Below are 26,168 nucleotides of genomic sequence, written 5' to 3'. Positions count from 1 at the left end.
TCCCTGCCCCCGCCCCCCAGGTAGTTCCGATTTTTATTTTAACAACACATCTTGAGGCTGACCCTTGCCTGCATGAAACAAACAATGCTAACAAAGCAACAGAGTTCCATTTGTATTCTTATTTCTATTTTTAATTTGAGGATAATTACTTTACAATGTTGTGTTGGCTTCTGCCATACAACAATCCTCTCTCCCACGGACTGCAGCACGCTAGGCTTCCCTGTCCTTCGCTATCTCCCGGAGTTTGCTCTAATTCATGTCCATTAAGTCGGTGATGCCATCCAACCATCTCATCCTCAGTCACCCCCTTTTCCTCCTGCCCTTGATCTTTCCCAGCGTCAAGGTCTTTTACAATGAGTTGGCTATTTGAGTCAGGTGGCCAAAGTATTGGAGCTTCAGCATCAGTCCTTCAGTGAATATTCAGGGTTGATTTCCTTTAGGACTGACGGGTTTGGTCTCCTTGCAGTCCAGGGAATTTGGTTTAGTATCAGCCACATTTTCAGTTGCTAGCACTGAATTCACATATGTGATTTTGGAATGTTGAGAAAGGATGGGGGTACTTCCCCCCTGCCAAGTGAAGCTGGGAAGATAGATTTTAAACAAGAAATGCATGATATGATATCCACATCTGTTGAGATTTAACTTCGTCATGACACCCTACTTCCCAGGTATCATATCACCAATTGCTTCTTTTTGAGAATTTCCCCCTCCCCCCACCGGTTGGAGAAGTCCAGCTCCGCAATCCCATGACAAGATGGCCGATTCTTTTTTTTCTGACTTTGGCTTGTTGTGGTACCTGGAGGAGCTCAAAAAGGAAGAGTTCTGGAAATTTAAGGAGCTCCTCAAGCAAGAACCTCTGAAATTCAAACTCAAGCCCATCCCGTGGACTGAACTAAAGAAGGCTTCACGAGAAAATGTGTCAAAGTTGTTGAGCAAGCATTACCCAGGAAAACTGGCCTGGGACGTGACCCTGAGTCTGTTTCTTCAGATCAGTCGGGATGATCTATGGAGGAAGGCTCGGAACGAGATCCGACGTAAGTGTCCTAGAAGGAATGGGGGGGAGGGACCCACGGGGGTGGCTGGTTTACTGGGAGCTTCTAATGAAGTTCACATTGTTACTGAGTTAGCTGCCACGCCTCCATCTGTTGAGAATGTGTTAGGGGTCAGTAGGACCTTTGGAAATAGTAGAATTGCAAGCCAGCTCTGGTCACTCATGGGCCAGAGTGGATGAATAATGTCCTCAGACGTTTCATCTAAGCGTCTTCTCCTCATTTTTCTGTTCCAAGTTGAGTCAATGCTAGTTTAAAAGATCCCCTGGAGAAGGAAATAGTAACCCACTCCAGTATTCTTGCCTGGAGAATCCCATGGACAGAGGAGCCTGGTGGGCTATAGTTCATGGAGTTGCAGAGAGTCGGACACGACTGAGCGACTGAGCACCTGGGGCTTAGTGTCTGTGTCACCAGGACTGCTGAGATGGAATTCCATGATGCTTCTGACCCACTTCTTTTAAAAAATAATTTTAAAAAAATTTATTTTTTTAAATTGAAGGATAATTGCTTGACAGTAGTGTTGGTTTCTGCCATACATCAACATGCATCAGCCATAGGTATATACACATGTCCCCTTCTTCTTGAGCCTCCCTACCACCTCCCACCGCATCCCACCCCTCTAGGTTGTTACACAGACCCAGGTTGAGTTCCCTGCGTCACACAGCAAATTCCCACTGGCTGTTTTACACCTGGTTGTGTATGTTTTCATACTACTCTCTTCATTTGTTCCACCCTCTCCACCCTTCTTTTGATTAAATATTGTTTTTTTATTGGACTAGAGTTGACTTGTGGAGTTATGTTATTTATTGTCTGCTGCACAGCAAAGTGACTCAGTTATACATGTACATGTGTCCACTCTTTCTAAGGTTCTTTTCCCATAGAGGTCACATCTTTTTCACCAGACTTGCACAAGAAACTAGGCAGAATCCTAAGATGAGGAAATAGCAGATGCCCCCGCTCCCACAGGAAGCACTTTTCATGTGTGACGTCATTCCATTTTTACTACGACTCTGAGGTTTGCAAATGAGAAAAATGCAGACCTAACAGTGTCCCCGCATGTTAGATGACGTTTCTAAAAGGGACACATCTGGTTCAGGACCAGTTATTTTTGACTCACTGAAGGGCTTTACATCCTCCTCTGGGAGAGTACGCTATTTTTTTTTTTTTCCCTCAGAGACTAAGATCAGTTGAGTTGTAAATCCTGGCAAATAAAGTGACAAAATACCAGACAAAATCACCCATTAATTTTTTTATCTTTATATATATGTATATATATATACACACACATATATTTAAATTTAGTTTTGAGTAAGTGTTTGATCTTAAATTGGAGTTCATGAACATGGAAACTCTTTCAATATTTCTTTATATTTTATTTTTCTGCTCTCAAGGTTCTCTTTTATCTGTTTTCATGGTTTATTATGATTTCTTAAAAGGAATTATTGCTAATTTATGTTATAATGTTAGTTTCAGATGTATAGCCAAGTGATATATAATTTATATTATACATTAAATATATTAGTAATAATTTGTTGTTGTTTAGTCGCCGAATTGTGTCCGACTCTTTGCAACCCCGTAGACTGTAGCCCTCCAGGCTCCTCTGAACATGGAATTTCCCAGCCAAGAAAAACTGGAGTAGGTTGCCATTTCTTTCTCCAGGGGACCTTTCTGACATATAATTTATATACTATGTATTATAATGCACAATATACATAAATATATGGTACATAAATTATATAAGATATATATTTCATATTCTTTTCCCTTATGAGTTATTACAAAATAATGAGTAAAGTTTCCTGTGGTATGCAGTAGGTCCTTGCTGGTTATCTGTTTTATACATGCATGCATGTTCAGCTGTGTCTGACTCTTAGTGACCCCATGGACCGTAGCCTACCAGGCTCCTCTGTCCATGGAATTCTCCAGGCAGGAGCACTGAAGTGGGCTGCCATTTCCTTCTCCAAAATGTCTTTCTGACCCTACCATGTCTCCTGCATTGGCAGGTGGGTTCTTTGCTGCTAAGCCATCATGGAATCCCTAAATAAATAGCAGTGCTTATGAATTCTTGACAGGGCAGATAGTGTTCTTCCAGTTTGAAATGTAATCCCCAGGTGTTCATATTCTGTGTAAAATCTGGGGTAGGTTTTTGTTTTTGGGGGGGGGTTATGTTTTTCTCTAGGTCTATGCCCAGCAGTGGGATTTCTGGGTCATGTGATAGTTTTATTCCTAGGTTCTTAGGACACACTGGGAGAAGGAGAGGGTGGGATGAGTTGAAAAAGTAGTACTGACATATACACACTACTGTATGTATAACAGACAGCTAGTGGGAAGCTGCTGTGTAGCACGAGGAGCTCAGCTTGATGCTCTGTGATGACCCAGATATTTAGGGATTCCACGATGGCTCAGCAGCAAAGAACCCACCTGCCAGTGCAGGAGACATGGTCAATCCCTGGGTCAGAAAGATCCTCTGGAGAAGGAAATGGCAACCCACTCCAGTATTCTTGCCTGGAGAATTCCATGGACAGAGGAGCCTGGTAGGCTATGGTCCATGGGGTCACTAAGAGTCAGACATGACTGAACATGTATAAAACAGATAACCAGCAAGGACCTACTGCATAGCACAGGAAACTTTACTCAGTATTTTGAGTAATGAGAGGTGAGAGGAGAGGAGTGGGAAGGAGGCTCAAGAGGGAGGGGATATATGTATACATATAACTAATTCACGTTGTTGTACATCAGAAAATAATACAACATTATAAAGTAATTACCCTTTAATTTAAAAAACCCTATAAGCCATAGTAGAAAAGAATATTAAAAAAGAATGAATGTATAAGTATAACCAAATTAGTTTGCTGTACAATAGGAATTAACAACATTGTACATCAACTATACTTCAATAAAAATTATTAAGAAAAAAAGCCCTTAAGTTTATGAGCCTGGTCCCCCATGGGCATACGTCAGTCTTTGCATGTGTGTTTGAGTAAATCCACAGGGTTTGCTCTCAGTACCAAATATGGGGTGTATTTTTTTTAATTGTCTTCTCTTCTGTCCCTGTTAATTCAGAGACGATAAACCCATATAGAAGCCACATGAAGCAGAAATTCCAAGTCCTATGGGAGAAGGAGGCCTGCCTTCTGGTTCCTGAAGATTTCTACAGAGAGACCACAAAGAGCGAGTACGAATTCCTGAACGCTGTCTACCTTGCCGCCCTCCAGCCTGGAGAGTCCTCACCTACTGTGATCGTGCACGGTCCGGAAGGGATTGGAAAAACAACCCTTCTGAGAAAAGTGATGCTGGAGTGGGCCAAGGGAAACCTATGGAGGGACAGGTTCTCGTTTGTCTTCTTCCTCACGGGCCGTGAAATGAATGGTGTGACGGACATGAGCCTGGTGGAGCTGCTCTCCAGGGACTGGCCTGAGTCTTCAGAGCCCATTGAAGACATCTTTTCCCAACCAGAGAGAATTCTCTTTATCTTGGATGGCGTGGAGGAACTGAAGTTTGACTTGGATTGCAACACCGACCTCTGTGAAGACTGGGAGGAGCCACACTCCATGCAGGTTGTCCTGAGGAGCCTGCTACAGAAACAGATGCTCCCAGAATGCTCTCTGCTCCTCGCACTCAGCAAGATGGGGATGAGAAAAAACCACTCCTTGTTGAAGCACATTAAATGCATCTTTCTCTTGGGGTTCTCCGAGCACCAAAGGAAGCTGTATTTCTCCCATTACTTCCAGGAGAATGACGCATCCTCGAGAGCCTTCAGTTTTGTGAGGGAGAAGAGGTCACTCTTCGTCTTGTGCCAGAGCCCCTTTCTCTGTTGGCTGGTCTGTACCGGCTTGAAGTGTCAGCTGGATAAAGGAGAAGACCTGGAGCTAGACTCTGAAACCATCACTGGTTTGTATGTGTCTTTCTTCACGAAAGTATTCAAATCAGGAAGTGAGACCTGTCCACTGAAGCAGAGAAGAGCTTGTCTGAAAAGCCTGTGTACCTTGGCTGCCGAGGGTATGTGGACTCGAACGTTCCTGTTTTGCCCCGAGGACCTCAGGAGAAACGGGGTGTCCGAATCGGACACCTTGATGTGGTTAGATATGAAACTTCTTCACAGGAGTGGTGACTGCCTTGCCTTCATCCATACCTGTATCCAAGAATTTTGTGCCGCCATGTTCTACATGTTCAAACGACCCAAAGACCCACCTCACTCGGTCATTGGAAATGTGACCCAGCTCATCACCAGGGCCGTGAGCGAACACTACTCCCACTTGTCCTGGACAGCGGTATTCCTGTTTGTGTTCTCAACTGAAAGGATGACCAACAGGCTGGAGACGTCCTTTGGTTTTCCACTGTCCAAAGAGATAAAGCAGGAAATAACACAAAGTCTTGACACTTTAAGTCAGTATGACCCCAATAATGTCATGGTGAGTTTCCAGGCTTTGTTCAATTGTTTGTTTGAGACCCAGGACCCAGAATTTGTAGCCCAAGTGGTGAATTTCTTCAAAGACATTGACATTTATATTGGAACCAAAGAGGAACTGATAATATGTGCAGCCTGTCTGAGACATTGCAATAGTCTCCAGAAATTTCACCTGTGTATGGAACATGTCTTCCCAGATGAGTCTGGATGCATCTCAAAGTAAGTCCATGTATTAAATCCCTCTCCTACGTGCCATATCTTTGCCAGTCCCAGATGAGCTTCCCTGGTATCTCAGATGGTAAAGAATCCACCCGGGTAGTGCAGGAGACCCGGGTTCGATCCCTGGATGGGAAAATCCCCTGGAGAAGGGAATGGCAACCAACTGCAGTATTCTTGCCTGGGAAATTCCATGGACAGAGGAGTCTGGCAGGCTACAGTCCATGGGGTTGCAAAGAGTCAGACACAACTGAGCAACTAACAGTCTCACTTTTTACTTTCTTTCCAGCCCCCAATGGGTATTTCATAAAACATTGTACCTTCTGTACTTAAAAACGTGACTTTTGTAGTCAAAGAGACATTGGTTAGAGTCCTTGCACTGCTGTTTGCTAGTGTTGTGACCATGAACTGTGAGTCTTCAGTTTTCCCATCTGTATAAACAGGGGTCAGCGTCTTACTTCATAGGGCCAATGTCAGGTTGAAAGCTAAGCAGTTTTTATTGTGGCCAGAACAGTTTTCCCTGTCCCTTCCCCCCATAGCATTTTAGCATATCCTGATAATTCCACTGGGAAGGCACACTTAGAAGATTGTGCCTGATTTCCTCCAGATTTTGCCAATGTGTCTTTTCTCTTTGCTGATTTTATTTTTTTTTAATTAATTTATTTTTTTTAATTGGAGGCTAATTACTTTACAATATTGTAGTGGTTTTTGCCATACATTGACATGAATCAGCCATGGATTTGCGTGTGTTCCCCATCCCGAACCCCACTCCTACCTCCCTCCCCATCCATCCCTCAGGGTCATCCCAGTGCACCAGCCCTGAGCACCCTGTCTCATGCATCAAACCTGGACTGGCAATCTATTTCACATATGATAATATACATGTTTCAGTGCTATTCTCTCATCACCTCACCCTCGCCTTCTCCCACAGAGTCCAAAAGTCTGTTCTTTACATCTGTGTCTCTTCTGCTGTCTTGCATATAGGGTCATCATTACCATCTTTCTAAATTCCATATATATGCGTTAATACACTGTATTGGTGTTTTTCTTTCTGACTTACTTCACTCTGTGTAATAGGCTCCAGTTTCATCCACCTCATTAGAACCGATTCAAATACATTCTTTTTAACAGCTGAGTAATATTCCATTGTGTATACATACCATAGCTTTCTTATCCATTCATCTGCTGACGGACATCTAGGTTGCTTCCATGTCCTGGCTCTTGTAAACAGCACTGCAATGAACATTGGGGTCCATGTGTCTCTTTCAATTCTGGTTTCCTTGGTGTGTATGCCCAGCAGTGGGATTGCTGGGTCGTATGGGAGTTCTATTTCCAGTTTTTTAAGGAATCTCCACACTGTTCTCCATAGTGGCTGTACTAGTTTGTATTCCCACCAATAGTGTAAGAGGGCTTCCTTTTCTCTGCACCCTCTCCAGCATTTATTGTTTGTAGACTTTTTGATAGCAGCCATTCTGACCAGCATCAGATGGTACATCATTGTGGTTTTGATTTGCATTTCTCTGATAACGAGTGATGTTAAGCATCTTTTCATGTGTGTGTTAGCCATCTGTATGTCTTCTTTGGAGAACTGTCTGTTTAGTTCTTTGGCCGATTTTTTGATTGGGTCATTTATTTTTCTGGAATTGAGCTGCAAGAGCTGCTTGTATATTTTTGAGATTAATTCTTTGTCAGCTGCTTCATTTGCTGTTATTTTCTCCCATTCAGAAGGCTGTCTTTTCACCTTGCTTATAGTGTCCTTCATTGTGCAAATGCTTTTAAGTTTAATTAGGTCCCATTTGTTTATTTTTGCTTTTATTGCCATTACTTTAGGAGGTGAGTCATAGATTTGTCAGAGAGCATTTTGCCTATGTTTTCCTATAGGAATTTTATAGTTTCTGGTCTTACATTTAGATCTTTAATCCATTTTGAGTTTATTTTTGTGTATGGTGTTAGAAAGTGTTCTAGTATCATTCTTTTACAGTGGTTGACCAGTTTTCCCAGCACCACTTGTTAAAGAGATTGTATCTCTGGGCTTTCTATTTTGTTCCATTGATTTATATTTCTGTCTTTGTGCCAGTACCATACTGTCTTGATGACTGTAGCTTTGTAGTAGAGCCTGAAGCCAGGCAGGTTGATTGCTCCAGTTCCATTCTTCTTTCTCAAGATTGTTTTGGCTATTCGAGGTTTTGTATATTTTCATACAAATTGTGCAATTATTTGTTCTAGTTCTGTGAAAAATACTGTTGGTAGCTTGATAGGGATTGCATTGAATCTATAGATTGCTTTGGATAGTATACTCCCTTTCACTATATTGATTCTTCTGGCCCAAGAACATGGTATATTTCTCCATCTATTTGTATCATCTTTGATTTCTTTTATCAGTGTTTTATGGTTTTCTATATATAGGTCTTTTGTTTCTTTAGGTAGATATATTCCTAAGTATTTTATTCTTTTCATTGCAATGGTGAAAGGAATTGTTTCCTTAATTTCTCTTTCTGTTTACTCATTGTTAGTGTATAGGAATGCAAGGAATTTCTGTGTATTAATTTTATACCCTGCAACTTTACTATATTCATTGATTAGCTCTAGTAATTTTCTGGTGGTGTCCTTAGGGTTTTCAATGTAGAGGATCATGTCATCTGCAAACAGTGAGAGTTTTACTCCTTCTTTTCCAATCTGGATTCCTTTTATTTCTTTTTCTTCTTTGATTGCTGTGGCTAAAAATTCCAAAACTATGTTGAATAGTAGTGGTGAGAGTAGGCACCCTTGTCTTGTTCCTGACTTTAGGGGAAATGCTTTCAGTTTTTTGCCATTGAGGATAATGTTTGCTGTGGGCTTATCATATATGGCTTTTATTATGTTGAGATATGCTCCTTCTATGCCTGCTTTCTGGAGAGTTTGTATCAGAAATGGATGTTGAATTTTGTCAAAGGCTTTCTCTGCATCTATTGAGATAATATGGTTTTTCTCTTTCAATTTGTTAATGTGGTGTATCACATTGATTGATTTGTGAATATTGAAGAATCCTTGCATCCCTGGGCTGATTTTAACTTGCATTCTTTCATTAGGCTCAGGCTCCCAGCTCACATTTTAGGTGTCAAACACATACCCTCTTTCATTGTCATTTAAAAAAAATTAATGTATAATTGAGGGACTTCCCTAGTGGTCTGGTGGTTAAGACTCCATGCTTCCATTGCAGAGGACATGGGTTTGATCCCTGACTGGGGAAATAAGATCCCATGTGCTGTGTGGCACGGCCAAAAATATATATAATTGACATGCAATATTATACTGGATTCAGGTTGCAGCATAATTTTCAATATTTTTATATACTGTGAGATGGTCACCACAGAAAGTCTAGTTAATATCTTTCACCATACATGAAAAGTGAAAGTGTTAGTTGCTCAGTTTTGTCTAGTTCTTTGCAATCCCATGGACTGCAGCATGCCAGGGGCCCATGGAATTTTCCAAGCCAAAATACTGGGGTGGGTTGCCATTCCCTTCTCCGGGGGAACTTCCTGACCCATGGATTGAACCCAGGTCTCCCGCCTTGCAGACAGATTCTTTACCATCTGAGGACCAGTTAACATCTGTCATCATACAGAGTTACAGGTTATTTTGCCCATAATGAGGTCTTTTGTATCTACCCTAATGTTTGTAGCAGCCTTATTAAGGTATGGAAAGAACTTAGGTGTCCATCAACAGATGAATGAATAAAGAAGATGTGATATATATACATATGTATCAGATCAGTCGCTCAGTCGTGTCCGACTCTTTGGAACCCCATGAATCGCAGCACACCAGGCCACCCTGTCCATCACCAACTCCCGGAGTTCACTCAGACTTGTGTCCATTGAGTCAGTGATGCCATCCAGAATATTGACACATATATATGGAATCTAGAAAGATAGTACCAAAGAATTTATTTGCAAGACAGCAATGGAGAAACAGACAATAAGGGACAGACTTATGGACACGGGGCTGGGGAGGAGAGGGTGAGGTGTATGGAGAGAGTTACATGGAAACTTATATTACCATATGTAAAATAGATAGCCAATTCGTGAATTTGCTGTAGGTCTCAGGGAACTCAAATAGGGTCTCTGTACCAACCTAGAGGGGTGAGATGGGGAGGGAGATGGGACGTGGGTTCAAGAGGGAGCGGACCTATGGCTGATTCATGTTGAGGTTTGACAGAAAACAACCAAATTCTGTAATGCAATTATCTTTTACTTAAAAAATAAATTTAAAAAGATATGATATAGATAGATGGAATATTACTCTGCCATAAAAATCGATATATTGCCAATTATGATGGCATGGATGGGTCTGTAGGATATTATGCTTAGTGAAATAAATCAGAGAAAGATAAGTACTGTACAATTTCACTTTTATGTGGAATCAAAAAGATAAATGAACAAACATATATAGTAGTGTATATGTGTCAATCCCAAATTCCTTATTTCTCTCTCCCCCTATCTTTCCCCTTTGGTAGGAGTAAGTTTGTTTTTGAAGTCTGTTTCTGTTTTGTAAATAAGTTCATTTGTATTATTTTAGATTCCGCATACAAGCAATATCCCATGATATTTGCCTTCCTCTTGCCTGACTGACTTCACTTACTTTGGTAATCTCCATGTCTGTCCATGTTGCTGCAAATGGCATTATTTCATTCTTTTTTAATGGCTGAGTAATAGTCCATTGTGCGTACCTGTGTGTATGTATATACACTACATCTTTATCCATTCATCTGTTGATGGACATTTTTGTTGCTTCCATGTCTTGGCTATTGTAAGCAGTGCTGCAGTGAGCATAGGAGTGCATGTATCCTTTTGAATATATCTGGTTTCCTCCAGATATGTGCCCAGGAGTGAAATTGCTGGATTGTATGGCAACTCTATTTTGGCTTTATCAAAAAATTCATTTATTTGTTTTTGGCTTTGCTGAGTCCTTGTTTGCTGCCTGCAGGCTTCCTCCGTTGTAGTAAGCAGGGGCTCCTCTCTAGTTGCAGTGTGCGGGCTTCTCATTGCGGGGGCTTCTCTTGTTGCAGAGCACCGGCTCTAGAGCACGTGAGCTCAGTAGCTCAGACTTGGTAGTCATGGCACACGGGCTTAGTTGCCCCAAGGCACGTGATCTTCCCAGATCTGGGATCAAGCTTGTGTCTCTTGCATTGGCAGGTGGATTCTTTACCACTGAGCCATCAGGGATGGAAGCCCTATTTTTAGCGGTTTAAGGAGTGAGTTGAGTGGAGCCACGGGAGAATCATGGTATTTGTCTTCCCACAGCATCATCGAGAAACTTACCCTCTGGCGGGATGTGTGCTCAGCATTCACCGCTAGCGAGGACTTCGAGATGCTAAATCTGGAGAACTGTCAGTTCGATGAGGCCTCTCTAGCTGTTCTCTGCAGGACGCTGTCTCAACCCGTCTGTAAACTCCGCAAGTTCGTGTAAGTCAGATTTTCACCTGTTCTTTAAGTCAATAGCGGAGTGTCGTTTTTTCCCACTCTGGTTTCTTTTGAAAACCTGAGCTACAATCCCATGGGTCAAAAGCAAATTCTAAGCGCTTTCCTTGATTTAAGATGTTTCACTGAGTGAGACACAAACTGGGCAAACAGGGAGACTTGAAGATGGAATGTGCTCAAGAAGCTTGGTTGCCAGGTTACAGAGCCTGGGTGAGAAAGGACAAATCTTCCTTTTTTCTGCTGTGAGTGGTCCCTAGAACCAGACCTTCCTTCCCACGGCATCAGCTCACTTGTGTGCAGACGATTAGCTGAAAAATCTCATTGTTCTTGCTCTTTAGTCTCTCAGTTGTGTCTGACTCTTTGCGAGCCCATGGACTGTAGCCCGCCAGGCTCCTCTGTCCATGGGATTCTCCAGGCAAGAATATTGGAGTGGGTTGCTGTGCCCTCCTTCAGGGGATCTTCCCTACCCAGCGATTGAACCTGCGTCTCCTGCATTGGCAGGCAGCTTCTTTACCACTGAGCCACCTGGGAAGCCCAGAGAAATCTTATTTTGTTTCCGAAGCAGAATTGGCATTTTGGGGAACTTGGTGTTACCTTTGGGTGACACAACTGTGTATTTTGGTCTAGCAATGTGTTTGCACTGAGGTCCCCATTTCAGTTTCTCTGTCACAGATGTTTTAACTGTGACATAAAACTTGCTTGGGGAGCCCAAGAGCAGATAGTCCTGGTAGTTGGTGATGTTTGCTTGGATGCCGATGGATTGAGAATAGATGTTTCCCAGGAAATGGTGGAGGAAGGTGCTGAGGACAGGTGATAAAAGGGCCTTAAGTTCATAAAAGAGAGAAATAATAAGAATAGCATGGAATGGGTAGTGTGTATAGAACAGTTCTTAGGCCCTGAGCTGGTTGCTTTATATGCACCATCTCCTCTGTCTTGTAATCCTTATAGCAATTTCATCATGACCTTTTTACAAAACAAATACCAGAAGCATAGTGAAGATCACAGTAATTCTCTGATGCTTTTCTTTCTATGGTGGAAAGACTGCTTTTTATGACAGCTAAGAAGTCAAGGAGAGGAGATGTTTCTCTAATGGAGAGACTGCCTTTAAGTACAGAAATGTACTTTTTTCCGTGTAATTTTTAAAATTTAACTTTTATATTATATTGAACTGTAGTTGATTCACAATGTTGTATTAGTTTCAGGTGCACAGCAAAGTTAAATATATATATACACACACACACACATAGACACATACATGCAAACATGCATACACATACATGTGTCTTGGCTTCCCAGGTGGTGCTAGTGGTAAAGAACCTGTGTGCCAGTGCAGGAGACGTAAGAGACTCAGGTTCGACCCCTGGGTTGGGAAGATCCCTTGAGGAGGGCATGGCACCCCACTCCAGTATTCTTGCCTGGGGAATCCCATGGGCGGAGGAGCCTGGCAGGCTACAGTCCGTGGGGCCACAAGGAGTTGGACAGGAGTGAAGCAACTTAGCGCACAGGCACACATACATGTGTCCACTCTTTTTCAGACTCTTCTCCCATACAGATCATCACAGCGTACTGAGTAGAGTTCCCTGTGCTACACAGTGGGTCCTTGTTGGTTATCTGTTTTATAAGCAGGAGTGTGTATGTGTTCATCTCAAACTCCTAATCTATTCCTCCCCCCGACCTTTCCCCTTTGGTAACCATAAGTTTGTTTTTGAAGTCTGTGAGCCTGTTTCTGTTTTGTTAATAAGGCTCTTTGTATCATTATTTTTTAAGATTCCACATATGAGTGATGTCCCATGGTATTTGTTTTTCTCTGTCTCACTTCACTTAGTGTGATCATCCCTAGGTCCATCCATGTTGCTGCAAAGGCATGATTTCATTCTTTTTATGGCTCAGTAATATTCCACTGTATATATGGACCATGTCTTCTTTATCCATTCAACTGTCGATGGACATTTATGTTGCTTTCATGTCTTGGCTATTGTGAATACTGCTGCTATGAACATTGGGGTACGTGTGCCTTTTCAAATTATGGTTTTCTGTGGATACATACCCAGGAGTGGAATTGCTGTAGCTCTGTTTTTAGGTTAAAACCTAAAATCTCCATTCGCCTTTGCTCAGTTGAGTTGCTCAGTCGTGTCTGACTCTTTGCGACCCCATAAATTGTAGCACGCCAGGCCTCCCTGTCCATCACCAACTCCCAGAGTTCACTCAAACTCACGTTCATCGAGTCGGTGATGCCATCCAGCCATCTCATCCTCTGTTGCCCCCTTCTCCTCCTGCCCCCAATCCCTCCCAGCATCAGAGTCTTTTCCAATGAGTCAACTCTTCGCATGAGGTGGCCGAGAACTCCCTTCTCTCCCCAGCCTCTCCAGCATTGATTATTTGCAGATTTTTTGATGATGGCCTTCTTTGATACTTTGAGTAACTTGGTTTGCCCTAGGCCATCCTGTTGTCTTCAATTCTGCAAGCTTATCACTTTCAAGCTAAATTTTAACTCCTCCTTCAGCTTAAGTGTCGCTTGCCATATACCAAAACTTGTGAGCCTAGGAACCCACCACAGCTGGGGGTGGTCTTGAGACACAGTGTTTCTCTGACTAATTCACCATGAAGAGAGAAAAGATCTCTCTCTTGTTTACCCTGATGTCTCCAGCAGCCAGCAAAATACAGAGTTTTCCAGGCACTCTTTAAACTGAGGTCGAGTGAATGTATGGATCCTTGCATTCTGGAAGTGGTTTATCACTTCACAGAAAGAAACGGACTCATAAATGAATTGCTCTAGATCCTGCATGGATAGTAAAAAATGGACCTCGTCGCAGTGTTGTTGTTTTATTTCTTCTGGAAGCTCTGTCAAAAAGAAAGTAGAGGACTGACTTGCTCATACATCAGTTCAGTTGTTGTTCAGTCACAAAGTCGTGTCCAACTCTTTGAGACCCCATGGGCTGCAGCATGCCAGGCCCCCCTGTCTTTCACATCTCCTGGAGTTTGCTCAAACTCATGTCCATTGAGTCAATGATGCCATCCAATCATCTCATCCTCTGTCATCCCCTTTTCCTCCTGCCTTCCATCTTTCCCCGCATCAAGATATTTTCCAGCGAGTCGGCTCTTCATATCAGGTGGCCAAAGTATTGGAGCTTCAGCATCAGTCCTTCCAATGAATATTCAGGGTTGATTTCGTTTAGGACTGACTGGTTTGATCTCCTTGGACTCTCAAGAGTCTTCTCCAGTCTATACAGTTTATTGAAAAATGAGGACTAGTGGTCTTATAATTGAGAGATTGGTTGTTGATTTTAAACGGGGCAGATGACTCTGTAAAGGAGGAGACCAGGTATCTGAAACCACCTGAGTGAAGGTGTGAATGAAAATGTGCATGTCCTTCCAAGGACCCTGGGGTTCCAAACTGAGGAAAACAGTTCCTCTTCACAGTGTACACAGAAATGAATCATCATCATACCTAGAGGGTTTTTTTTGTTTTTTTTTTAAGAACTTTTTATTTTGTATTGGGGTAGAGCCAATTAACCAGAGAAGGCAATGGCACCCCACTCTAGTACTCTTGTCTGGAAAATCCAATGGACGGAGGAGCCTGGTGGGCTGCAGTCCGTGAGGTCTCTAAGAGTTGGACACAACTGAGCGACTTCACTTTCACTTTTCACTTTCATGCATTGGAGAAGGAAATGGCAACCCACTCCAGTGTTCTTGCCTGGAGAATCCCAGGGACGGGGGGAGCCTGGTGGGCTGCCATCTATGGGGTCGCACAGAGTCAGACACGACTGAAGCAACTTAGCAGCAGCAGCAGCAGAGCCGATTAACAATGTTGAGGTGGTTTTAGGTGAACAGCAAAGGGACTCAGCTATACAGATACAGGTATCCATTCTCCAAGTCCCTTCCCCTCCAGGCTCCCACGTAACATTGAACAGAGTTCCCTGTGCTCTACAGTAGGTCCTTGTTGGTTATCCATTTTAAATCTAGCAGTGTGTACCTGTCCATCCCAATGTCCCTAACTATCCCTTCCCCTCTGGCAACCATAAGTCCATTCTCTCAAGTCTGTGACTCTCTTTCTACTTTGTAAGCAAGTTCATTTGAATCATTTCTTTCTAGGTTTCACATATAAGGCATGTCATACAGTATTTCTCATTCTCTGTCTGACTTACTTCACTCGTTATGACATTCCCTGGGTCCATCCATGTTGCTGCAAATGGTATTATTTCATTTCTTTTTAAAAATTTTATTCTTATTATTTTTTTTACTTTACAATATTGTATTGGTTTTGCCACACATCAGCATGAATCCGCCGTGGGGGTACACATGTTCCCAATCCCGAACCCCCTTCCCACCTCCCCCCCGCCCCCCACACCATCCCTCCGGGTCAATGGCTGAGTAATATTCCATTGTATATATGGAATGTAACACATCTTCTTTATCCATTCCTCTATGGGGGGGGGCAATAAATGGTAATTTCTGAACCATCATGATCTACTTGCTTTGTGATGAACCTCCACCATTAAGTTAATTTACCCAACCTTCAGAATATCCAGGGGAAAAACAAATATTTGAATCCAGTTTTCTCAACCTCAAGAGCCTGGGTCTCCAACCAGGGCATATACCGTCTCCTTTTAATTTTTTTTTTTAAACAAAACTTAAAAAAATTGTTGCCTTAAAAAAAAAAAACCATTAAAAATTTTAGACCGAAATGATCCTTTCCTTGGGGAAGACAATCTTGTTTGGACATGGGACGTATTGCCAGATATAGGAGTGCAAGGAGGCACAAACCTGGTGCCAAGAATTTAACATGGGCTCAGTCTGGTTTCCTTATAATATCTGTGGTGGAATGCAGAAGTGGAGGGACTAGGCAGAAACAGGAGACCTCTAAGCACCTGGTGTCCAAAGATCCCAGAGAGAATTCATAGGCGGAAATAACCAGAAGAGGGCTTCCCAGATGGCGTGACTGGTAAAGAACCCAACTGCCAGTGCAGGAGACGTAAGAGACACAGGTTCAATCCTGGGGACAGGAAGGTCATGGCAACCCACTCCAGTATTTTTGCCTGGAGAATTCCATGGACAGAGGAGCCTGGTGGGCTACAGTTCATGGAGTCACAAAGAGTCAGACACACTGAAGTGACTTAACACACAGACACACACATACACAACCAGAAAAGCCAAATTATTGGAAAAAATCCTGAAGCTGGGAAAGATTGAAGACAAAAGAAGAAGAAGGTGGCAGAGGATGAGATGGTTAGATAGCATCACCTACTCAATGGACATGAATTTGAGCAAACTCTGGGAGATAGTGAAGGACAGGGGAACCTGGCGCGCTGCATTCCATGGGGTTGCAAAGGGTTGGACATGACTTAGTGACTGAACAATAACAAACCAGATATTTAAAAAAAAATATTAGGAGCCTAAGCATGAAAAGTCGGAAGAATTGTGTAAGAGGTATCTTGCTTTGGACTTCATTTCATGAGTTTCCGTATTTCTTCCTCTTTTGTAGGTGTAACTTTGCTTCGAATCTGGCAAATAGCCTAGAATTATTTAAGGCCATTCTTCATAACCCTCATTTGAAGCACCTGAACCTCTGTGGCAGCAGCCTCTCCCATATGGATGCCAAGCAGCTGTGTGAGGCGCTGAAACACCCAATGTGCAACATAGAAGAGCTCATGTGAGTCTCGGGGTTGTCCTCCATGATGTAGATTTTTCTCTGTGTGAACTCGGCAGATCAAACACGCCTATCTCCTTTCCTGTCGTGGTTTCTCACGTGTTTCACCACGTCCGTCTCAGTATCAGTAGACCTCCTACTAAGATGAGGAAGGATGGGTTCTCAAGGGCAAAGCTTCCTCTCAGAAGGTCTGTCCCATCTTTTCTTTTGTGCTCACTTGAATGACCTCACAGATGCCTTATCTGATTCTCCTTGACTCTCCTCTCAACCAATCCTACCAAAGCCATAACTCCAGTTTCTTTTCCCTTGAAGAAACTTAAAATGAGAGAGACTTATATGAGACTTAAACAGAGACTTAAAATGAGAAAGGTTATGGATGATCACAAATGTCATCTTGGAATCTGGCAGATAACAGAGGATAGAGGGAAAGTAATTTCCCCCAAATCACTGCTGCTGCTGCTGCTGCTGCTAAGTCGCTTCAGTTGTGTCCGACTCTGTGCGACCCCATAGACAGCAGCCCACCAGGCTCCTCTGTCTCTGGGATTCTCTAGGCAAGAATACTGGAGTGGGTCAAATCATTGCTTTCTCCTGAAAATTATCTGGGATGCCTTTAGTCTCGTTGGAGTATTTCTAAACAGACTCAGTCTTTTTTTCAGCAGGAAGAACAAAGAGAAGTAGCAGAAATAGCAATAAACAAAAGCAACTTGTTAAACCCACCAAGAAGACATACTCTTCTCTCCACCAGTAATATGACTGACAGATCACGTGCACTTGGTTAATTTCACCTATCAAGATTCATCAGAAGGGAGAGGAAGGGTCCATGCATGAGTTGTTTGAACATATAGGCTTGCTTTGTTGTTGTTCAGGCTAACTCGCGTCCGACTCTTTGCAACCCCATGAACTGCAGCACACCAAGCTTCCCTGTCCTTCACTATCTCCCAGAGTTTACTCAAACTCATGTCCATTGAGTCGGTGATGTCATCCAACCATCTCATCCTCTGTCGCTCCCTTCTCCTGCCTTCCATCTTTCCCAGCATCAGGGTCTTTTCCAATGAGTCTGCTCTTAGCATCAGGTGGCCAAAGTATTGGAGCTTAAGCATCAGTCCTTCCAATAAATATTCAGGATTGATTTCCTTTAGGACTGACTGGTTTGATCTTGCTGTCCAAGGGACTCTCCAGAGTCTTCTCCAGAACCACATTTGAAAGCATTTCTAATTTGAGTGGAACGCAACAGGGACTCATGCGGAGAATCGCGTAATTACCTCTGCTTTTTAAAGAGTCTGGAGTTGGCAGGCGCTGGATTGGAGGCCCTGAGGTGGTCCAGGGCCCGTTGTGCAGACACCCTGTAAACATCCCGGCCGCCCCCCACCACCCGTCTCTCCCGCAGGCTGGGGAAGTGTGACATCACGGGTGAAGCCTGCGAAGACATCGCCTCTGTTCTCGTCCACAACAAGAAGCTGAAGCTTCTCTCCATGTGCGAGAACGCCCTGAAGGACGATGGGGTGCAGGTGCTGTGTGAGGCCCTGAAGAACCCAGACTGTGCCCTGGAGGCGCTGCTGTGAGTCGGTGTCGGGGAGGGGAGCCCGGGGGGACGGCCGCGGACCGCCTCCACACCACGCACGGTCCAGCAAAGCGGGCTTGCCCTACAGGGGAGGCCGGGGGGATAGCCGCGGACTGCCCCCACGCCATGCACGGTCCAGCAAAGCGGGCTTGCCCCGCAGGGGTGCCTGAGGTTGAATTGATGAATTCTAGAGACGCAAGACGAGCCCTTAGCACCCAGCTTGGTGCCCAGGTTATCATAAAGACGGTTGGTGCTTCTGTAGGTATACTGGGTGCTTGGTGGCGGGGGGGATTCATCTGATTACTTGCAGGTGTGGGGCTTCACACGTCCTTGGTTATCACTGGACCCCTCCCCCACCCCCAGTGTCCCCACCTCTTTCTGGCCTGGAGTTTCTATAAACCAAACTGATTCTTTGTCGGTGGCAATAGAAAGGGTTGTCTATTTACCCAGGGGGGCCACAGGAGAAACTTAGTGTTAATTTCAAAAGAATACCTTAAAGTGGGGGAAGGGAGCAAGCAAGCCGGAGTGTATGGAAGTGAATAGGTAGTCTAGAAACAAAGCTTTTGTGTGTGTGCGTGTCCAGAGGTGTGTATATAGACATAAGTATTACATGCACACCCAAAGTGGCATTTACAATAGAAGAAGGCTAGAATATTATTACTGAGATGATTTTTTTTATTATAAAAAAGTCAATACTAAAGTTCCAGGAACATTAAACATTAAAACCAAACTATTAAAAAAATAAGAGAAAACTCTGAACTATAACAATTTAGACCAAGAAATATTTACAGGCACAAAAGAAATTACATATTGGAAGATGAAAGGACTTGGCTATTAAATCTTGCCTGATATTATTCAGTAAATAAAATTAAAGCATATTCAATAGCTGGTAATTTAAGTGGGATATATTTATCTAAGAGTTCTTTAAAATACATCATTTAACTTTTTTTTTTGTTTTTAAACTTGAATCTTTATTCCTTAAAAATGAAAGACTACTGAAGATGCAAGAAAGTCACTAGTAACTTTAAAAGAAAAAATGTTCAATCTATTTCTATACTTTTTATTTTGAACTAGTTTTAGGCTTGGAACAAAGTTGGAAAAATAGCACAAAAATTCTCTTAAAACCCTTACCCCATTCCTCTAATGTTCAACCTTTTTTTTTTTTTCTTCAAATAGTTAATATTTTTAGTATTTAAATGTTTAATACCATTTTAAACAAATGTGCGGATTTAAAAAATGTATTCCATTAGGTCAGAATTCTGCAAAGTGGGCAAATTTATAGTATAATAGAAAGCATTAAGTTTTTTGTAAAGTCAATTGGGTAATAAATTTTAAAAAATATGAAAAGTCTATTTATAACAAACCTTAGAACTTAAAATTTTTGATGCAAGGTATTAATTCAGTATAATGTAAAATGGCAGAAAGTGGAGATATGTAGGGAAGGCATAATTGTAGAGTCATGGAAAATTTGGAGATTATATTAAGTGACCGTTAAAGTCTTACGTTTTCTTTTTTTAGCATTTTATTTTGAACTGGATTATTGTTGATTAGCAATGTTCTGATAGTTTCAGGTGGACAGCAAAGGGACTCAGTCATATATATACATGTATCCATTCTCCCCCCAAACGCCCCTCCCATCCAGGCTGCCATAGAGTTCCCTGTGCGCTACAGTAGGTCCTTGCTGGTTCTCCATTGTAAATGCAGCAGTGTGTACATGTTTGTCCGGAACTCCCTGATCATCCCTTCCCACCTGACTGTAGTTCATTCTCTAAGTCTGTGAGTCTCTTTCTGTTTTGTACCTAAGTTCATTTGTATCATTTCTTTTTAGATTCCCCTTGCTACAACATTAAAAAATTTTTTTAAATTTAGTTTTGGTCACGCTGGGTCTTCACGGCTGCGCACAGACTTTCTCTAGTGACGGTGAGCAGTGGATTCTCTTGTTGCGAGCACAGGCTCAGAAGTTGTGGCTCACAGGCTTCATTGCTCCGAGGCATGTGGGATCTTCCCAGACCAGGGATCGAACCTTTGTCTCCTTCATTGGCAGGTGGATTCCTATCCACTGTACCCTCAGGGAAGTCACCTCTGCTCCACATTTTAATCCTCTTATTTTTCTAAATGACCACAGGGTACAAGAAAGTTTTTCCATGTAGTTTCATGAAAAGATTACCCTATGGAGCTTATGTGGGCCTCCCAGGTGGCGCAGTGGTGAAGAATCCGCTTGCCAATGCAGGAAACTCGGTTTCCATCCCTGGGTCAGGAAGACCCCCCTGGAGGAGGAAATGCCAACCCACTCCAGTATTCTTGCCTGGAAAACCCCATGGACAGAGGAACCTGAAGGGCTAGAGTCCGTGGAGTTGCAAAGAGCAGGACGTGACTGAGCGACTGAACGAGAACACAGGACTTGCGTAGGCTGACGGATGATGTGTGTGCCTTTGCAGATTGTCGCACTGTTGCTTCACCTCTGCAGCCTGTGACTACCTCTCCCAGGTCCTTCTGGGCAACAGATCCCTGACTTTTCTCGACCTGGGCTCAAACGTCCTGAAAGATGAGGGAGTGACAACTTTGTGTGAATCACTGAGGCACCCAAGCTGCAACCTACAGGAGTTATGGTACGCCTGGCTGGAGTTTGAATGTCAGTGTTTGGTTTTGTTTTTGGCTCTTGGCAGCCCAGGAAAGGAACAGGAAGAGAGGAAAAGCATGAAGTCTTCTGAAAAAGAAAAAAAAGCAAGGCTCAGTGGTTACCCCACCTGCTACTTCTGAGGCTTCCTGGCAGATGCGTGTCTGGTTTTTTTTTTACTCTACCTCTTCAAGTTGATTTTTTATTGGAGGATAATTGCTTTACAGTATTGTGGTGGTCTCTGCCATACATCAGTGTGAATCAGTCCTAATTACATATATAATCTCCTTGCTCTTTAGCCTCCTCCCCTCATCCCACCCACCTTGGTCATCACTGAGCGCCAGGCTGAGCTCCCTGGGCTATACAGCAGCTTCCCACTAGCTATCTGGTTTATACATGTTGTTCTTGCTCAGTCACTCAGTCGTGTCCAGCTCTTTGCAACCCCATGGACTGTAGCCCGCCAGGCTCCTCTGTCCATGGGGCTTCTCCAGACAAGGATACTGGAGTGGGTTGCCATTGCCTCCTCCAGGGGCTCTTCCCGACCCAGCGATGGAACCCAGGTCTTCCGCAGTGCAGACGGATTCTTTCCCGTCTGAGCCACCAGGGAGGCCCGTTTTATACGTGGCAGTGTATATGTGTCTGTGCCTCTTTGTCAGTTTGCGCTACCATCGTCTCCTTCCCCACTGTGCCCACCAGGCCGTTCTCTCCGTCTCCATTTCTTCTCTGAAAATAGGCTCATCACTGCTGTTTTTTCTAGATTCCAAAAAAGTGCGTATATTATTCGATACTTGTTTTTCTCTTTCTGACTTACTTTACTCTGTATATCAGGCTCTAGGTTGTGGCTGAGTAATATTCCATTGTATGTATGTACCACAACTTCTTTGTCCACTCATCTGTTTTTTAAAAAAAATTTTGTTATAGTATATTTGCTTTACAATGTTGTGTTAGTTCCCATTATAAGCAAAATGAGTCAGCTATGTGTGTGCATATATCCCCTCTTGGATTTCCTTCCCACTCAGGTCGCCATGGAGAAGGCCATGGCACCCCACTCCAGTACTCTTGCCTGGAAAATCCCATGGACGGAGGAGCCTGGTTGGGGGCAGTCTATGGGGTCACGAAGAGTCGGACATGACTGAGCGACTTCACTTTCACTTTTCACTTTCATGCATTGGAGAAGGAAATGGCAACCCACTCCAGTGTTCTTGCCTGGAGAATCCCTGGGACAGGGAAGCCTGGTGGGCTGCCGTCTATGGGGTCGCACAGAGTCGGCCACGACTGAAGCGACTTAGCAGCAGCAGCAGCAGCAGGTCAGCACAGAGCACTGATTGGTTCCTTGTGCTGCAGAGTAGGTCTTTGTTAGTTATCTCTTTTACATATGGTAGTGGGTACATGTCACCAGTTGCACACTCTGGGAGATAATGAAGGACAGGGAAGCTTGGTGTGCTGCAGCCCACGGGGACACAAAGAATCAGACACAACTTTGCAACTCAACAACAAGATCAACAGCATGTTAGCTATTGACGTTTAGGCTGAGATGGTTTTTTCCTGGGGAGGCCGACTGTCCAGTGCACTGTGGGATGGTGGTAGCAGCCTGTCCCTGTGTGGCAAGCCAAACAATGTCCCCAGGCACTGCCCAGTGTCGCCTGGGGGCAGGAAGCAAAAATCATTCCTGCTTGAGAACATAGACACACATATATACCCTCTATACGTATTCCATATATGTACATAGCAGACATATATGTGTGCATAAATGCGTCTATACATGTGTCCACATGCTTGCATACACAGATACACGTTCATCAGGCTTACACACATGTGTATGTACATATGTATATTCTGTATACGCACTTGCATACTGTGTGAGTGGGGCACAATACTGTGAGGAGCCATGAGCTTGGAGACAGGAGATACACAGGAGATACCAAATTATGTGAGATATTTAGTGAAGTCCTTCCCAAAACACGCTGTGTATACAGAGACTTGAAGGAAGTAGGGGGATAACTCAGCATATACTTGGATAAAGAGCATTACAACCAGCAGGAACAGAGGTCCCTGAGGGGAGAGACTGGGCAGGAAGGAGAGTGCAGGGAGCCCAGGGTTGGGCAGAGGGCAGAAAGGGGAGGAACTGCGTTGTGTCGTCTCTATCATCACTTCTGTCATTGTCCCCATCATCTCGGTCATTATCATTACAATCTCTATCCTCTTTCTCATCTGTCATCATCATCATCGTCGTCTCTATCATCTCATCGTCGTCTCTGGTATCATCTCCATCACCATCGTCAGCATCTCAGGAACACTTGAGTATTTCTTCCTTTACAGGAATAAGTGAACATAAGTGAAGCCATTACAGGTTGGACCTCAGGATCAGATCCACTTGTATTTTTCTTTTCCTCCAGGCTGATGAATTGCTACTTCACTTCTGTTTGCTGTGTGGACATCGCTACTGTTCTTGTCCACAGTGAAAAACTGACAACCCTGAAACTAGGGAACAATAAGATATACGACGCTGGCGCCAAACAGTTATGCAAAGCTTTGAAGCACCCTAAGTGTAAATTAGAGCACCTCGGGTGAGTGTCCATGGATGGTGGGAAAGCTTACCTATTTCAAGAAGAAAAGCTGGAGAGTGAAAGGGACGAACGGGATGCAAGTTTAAAAACAAGTGCAATGAAGCAATCTGTTAAGTAAAATGCCAGCCATGAACCCAGGGTTTGCTCCAGCTTGCCACGGGCTGACATGTGGGACTTGGTGGTTTTGTTCTTTATATATAGTTTTATCTGTTTATTTGGCTGCTCTGGGTCTTCGTTGCTGTGCACGGGCGCTCTCTGACTGCAGCCAGTGGGGGTGAGCGGGTCCCACTGTCTAGCTGCGGTGCGCGGGCTTCTCTTTGCAGTGGCTTCTCTCGTGGAGCACAGGCTGCGGGGCACACAGGCTTCAGAAGTTGCGGATTCCGGGCTTGATAGCACAGGCTCAGTAGCTGTGGCTCACAGACTTGGTTGCTCCGTGGCATGTGGGATCTTCCTGGACCAGGGATTGAACCCGTGTCTCCTGCATTGGCAGGCGTGTTCTTCACCACTGAGCTACCAGGGAAGCCCTGGGCCTGGGTGGTGAAGTGAGCTGTCCTGTGCATTGAGGGAGGTTTAGCTGTAACTCTGGCCTCCTTCCACCCACGGGAGGCTAGCAGGACTCCTCGCACGTGTCAGATGTCTGCAGACACACTGTGTGCCCCAGTTGAGACCCACTTATCCAGATTGCAACATCTCTTCTCAGAGGCGTGACCTTGGCACCTCGAGGTGGTGTGTATGCCAGCCCACCTTATGCTGGTGTGTCCCCCTGTGCAGGCTAGAGGCCTGCGAGCTCAGCCCTGCCTCTTGTGAGGACCTAGCCTCGGCTCTCACCACCTGCAAATCGCTGACTTGTGTGAACCTGGAATGGATCACCCTGGACTATGATGGGGCGGCAGTGCTGTGTGAAGCCTTGGTCAGTCTGGAGTGCAGCCTGCAAGTGCTTGGGTGAGTGGATGCTGTCCCCTCAGTGGTGAGTGACCCCCGAGGGGGGTGGGACCACTGTAGGTTTGTGCAGTCTTGGCACCATTGACATTTGGGCTGGAGACTTCTTTACAGGGGGTGGCTATCCTGTGCATTGCAGGATGTTGGTCGAGCGTCTCTGGTCTCAACCCACTTGTTCCATTCCCTGGGGCACCGCCTTTGAGAGATGATGACCAGAAATACAAACTTCAGGCACTCCCACGGTGGTCTGGTGATTAGGCTTCTGCGCTTTCGTTGCCGTGGCCCAGCTTCAATCCCTGGTTGGGGAACTGAGATCCTGTAAGCCACATGCCCCCCAGCACCAAGAAAAAAAAAAACCTTCAAAATTGCTGAGACAAGATTTTAATTGTTCTCACCACCAAAAGAGAGAGATTGTGTGATCTGGTAGAGATGTTAGCTAACGTTCTGATGGTAATCACTTTGCAGTATATAAACATATCAAACCAATGTATTTCAACCTTAACCTTATACAATGTTGCATGTCAGGTATATCTCAATAAAATTTTAATTAACTTTTAAAAAGAATGCCCATCGTATCTATCTCTGAAAAAAATTTTTTTAAAGGTTCCTGATGTCAAATACCCCCTGACAAGCAGAATCACGCCAGGCAAGAATGACTCCTTTACTAAAAACACCATCTCCTACTTAATTTGCCTGAAAAAGTGCAACCGCAGCTCAGAGCCAGGAGGGTTTCCATCAAGGACAGAGCAGGGTCTTGACACAGAAGTACATTTCTTGAAGAGAAGGAGTCAATATTGTTTGGAACATTATGGTTTTTTTTTTTTTAACTTTGTATTTTGTATTGGGGTACAGCCGATTAACAAATGTGATAGTTTCAGGTGAACAGTGAAGGGACTCAGCCATACATATACACGTACCCATTCACCCCCAAACTCCCCTCCCATCCAGACTGCCACATAACACTGAGCAGGGTTCGCTGCGCTCTACAGTAGGTCCTTGTTGGTTCTCCATTTCAAATGTAGGAGTGTGTACATATCCATCCCAAACTCCCAAACTATCCCTTCCCTCCATCCTTCCCCTCTGGCAACCATAAATTCGAGAAACATTATGTTTGCATTTAGAGTGTGTGTAGCTGACTCCCATAGAATGAACATTTGAGCGCCTTCCATGTGCCAAGACCCTGATGACCTGCAGGGGAGGGACAAATGGTTCACGCCCCTCTTGCTCACTTTCCTAGTCTCTAGGAAGGATTTTATGGATCCTTTGCACAACTATCCCAGGAAAGAGTGAAGGGGAACTAGCCATTGGGGTGTAGAGAGGGCAGAAATCATGTATCAAGTCAACACAGCTTCTCTTTTTGTATTTTCCCAGCCTGAACAAATCTTCATATGATGAGGAGATTAAGATGATGCTGACGCACGTGGAAGAGATGAACCCCAACCTCATCATTTCACACCATCTCTGGACTCACGATGAGGGCAGACTCAGGGGTGTACTTGTCTGACAAGGGCACGTCCTGAAGTAATCTTCTCACAAAGGTGTCCCCCTCGGTCACCCTGGCATCTCCCCTCCTGACGCACCCTGTCCTGTAAATGGTTCATCAGGGCCAGTTGATGATTCTGGGGTTCTTCCTTCACAGTATTCTAGTGATGTGATTGTGGGGTTGACTGTCTGTGCCTAAATCCTCCACCTCCCATTAAAGTTCCTA

At 44.0% G+C, this 26,168-nt stretch overlaps 1 protein-coding gene across 1 annotated transcript; it reads left to right on the top strand.

Annotated features, from left to right (window-relative positions):
• Positions 1-754: 754 nt before the first annotated feature.
• Positions 755-25,964, top strand: NLRP9 (NLR family pyrin domain containing 9). The gene is given in 10 exon segments (XM_068992999.1): positions 755-1,034; positions 4,113-5,676; positions 10,953-11,118; positions 11,151-11,175; positions 16,647-16,779; positions 18,164-18,334; positions 20,776-20,946; positions 23,351-23,521; positions 24,293-24,463; positions 25,832-25,964. Coding segments are annotated over 10 exon segments (2,985 nt in total).
• The last annotated feature ends 204 nt before the right edge of the window (positions 25,965-26,168 follow it).

Source organism: Capricornis sumatraensis, chromosome 20 (genome assembly GCF_032405125.1).
Source record: "Capricornis sumatraensis isolate serow.1 chromosome 20, serow.2, whole genome shotgun sequence".
NCBI lineage: Eukaryota > Metazoa > Chordata > Mammalia > Artiodactyla > Bovidae > Capricornis > Capricornis sumatraensis.
This window is presented reverse-complemented; position numbering and strand designations above follow the sequence as displayed.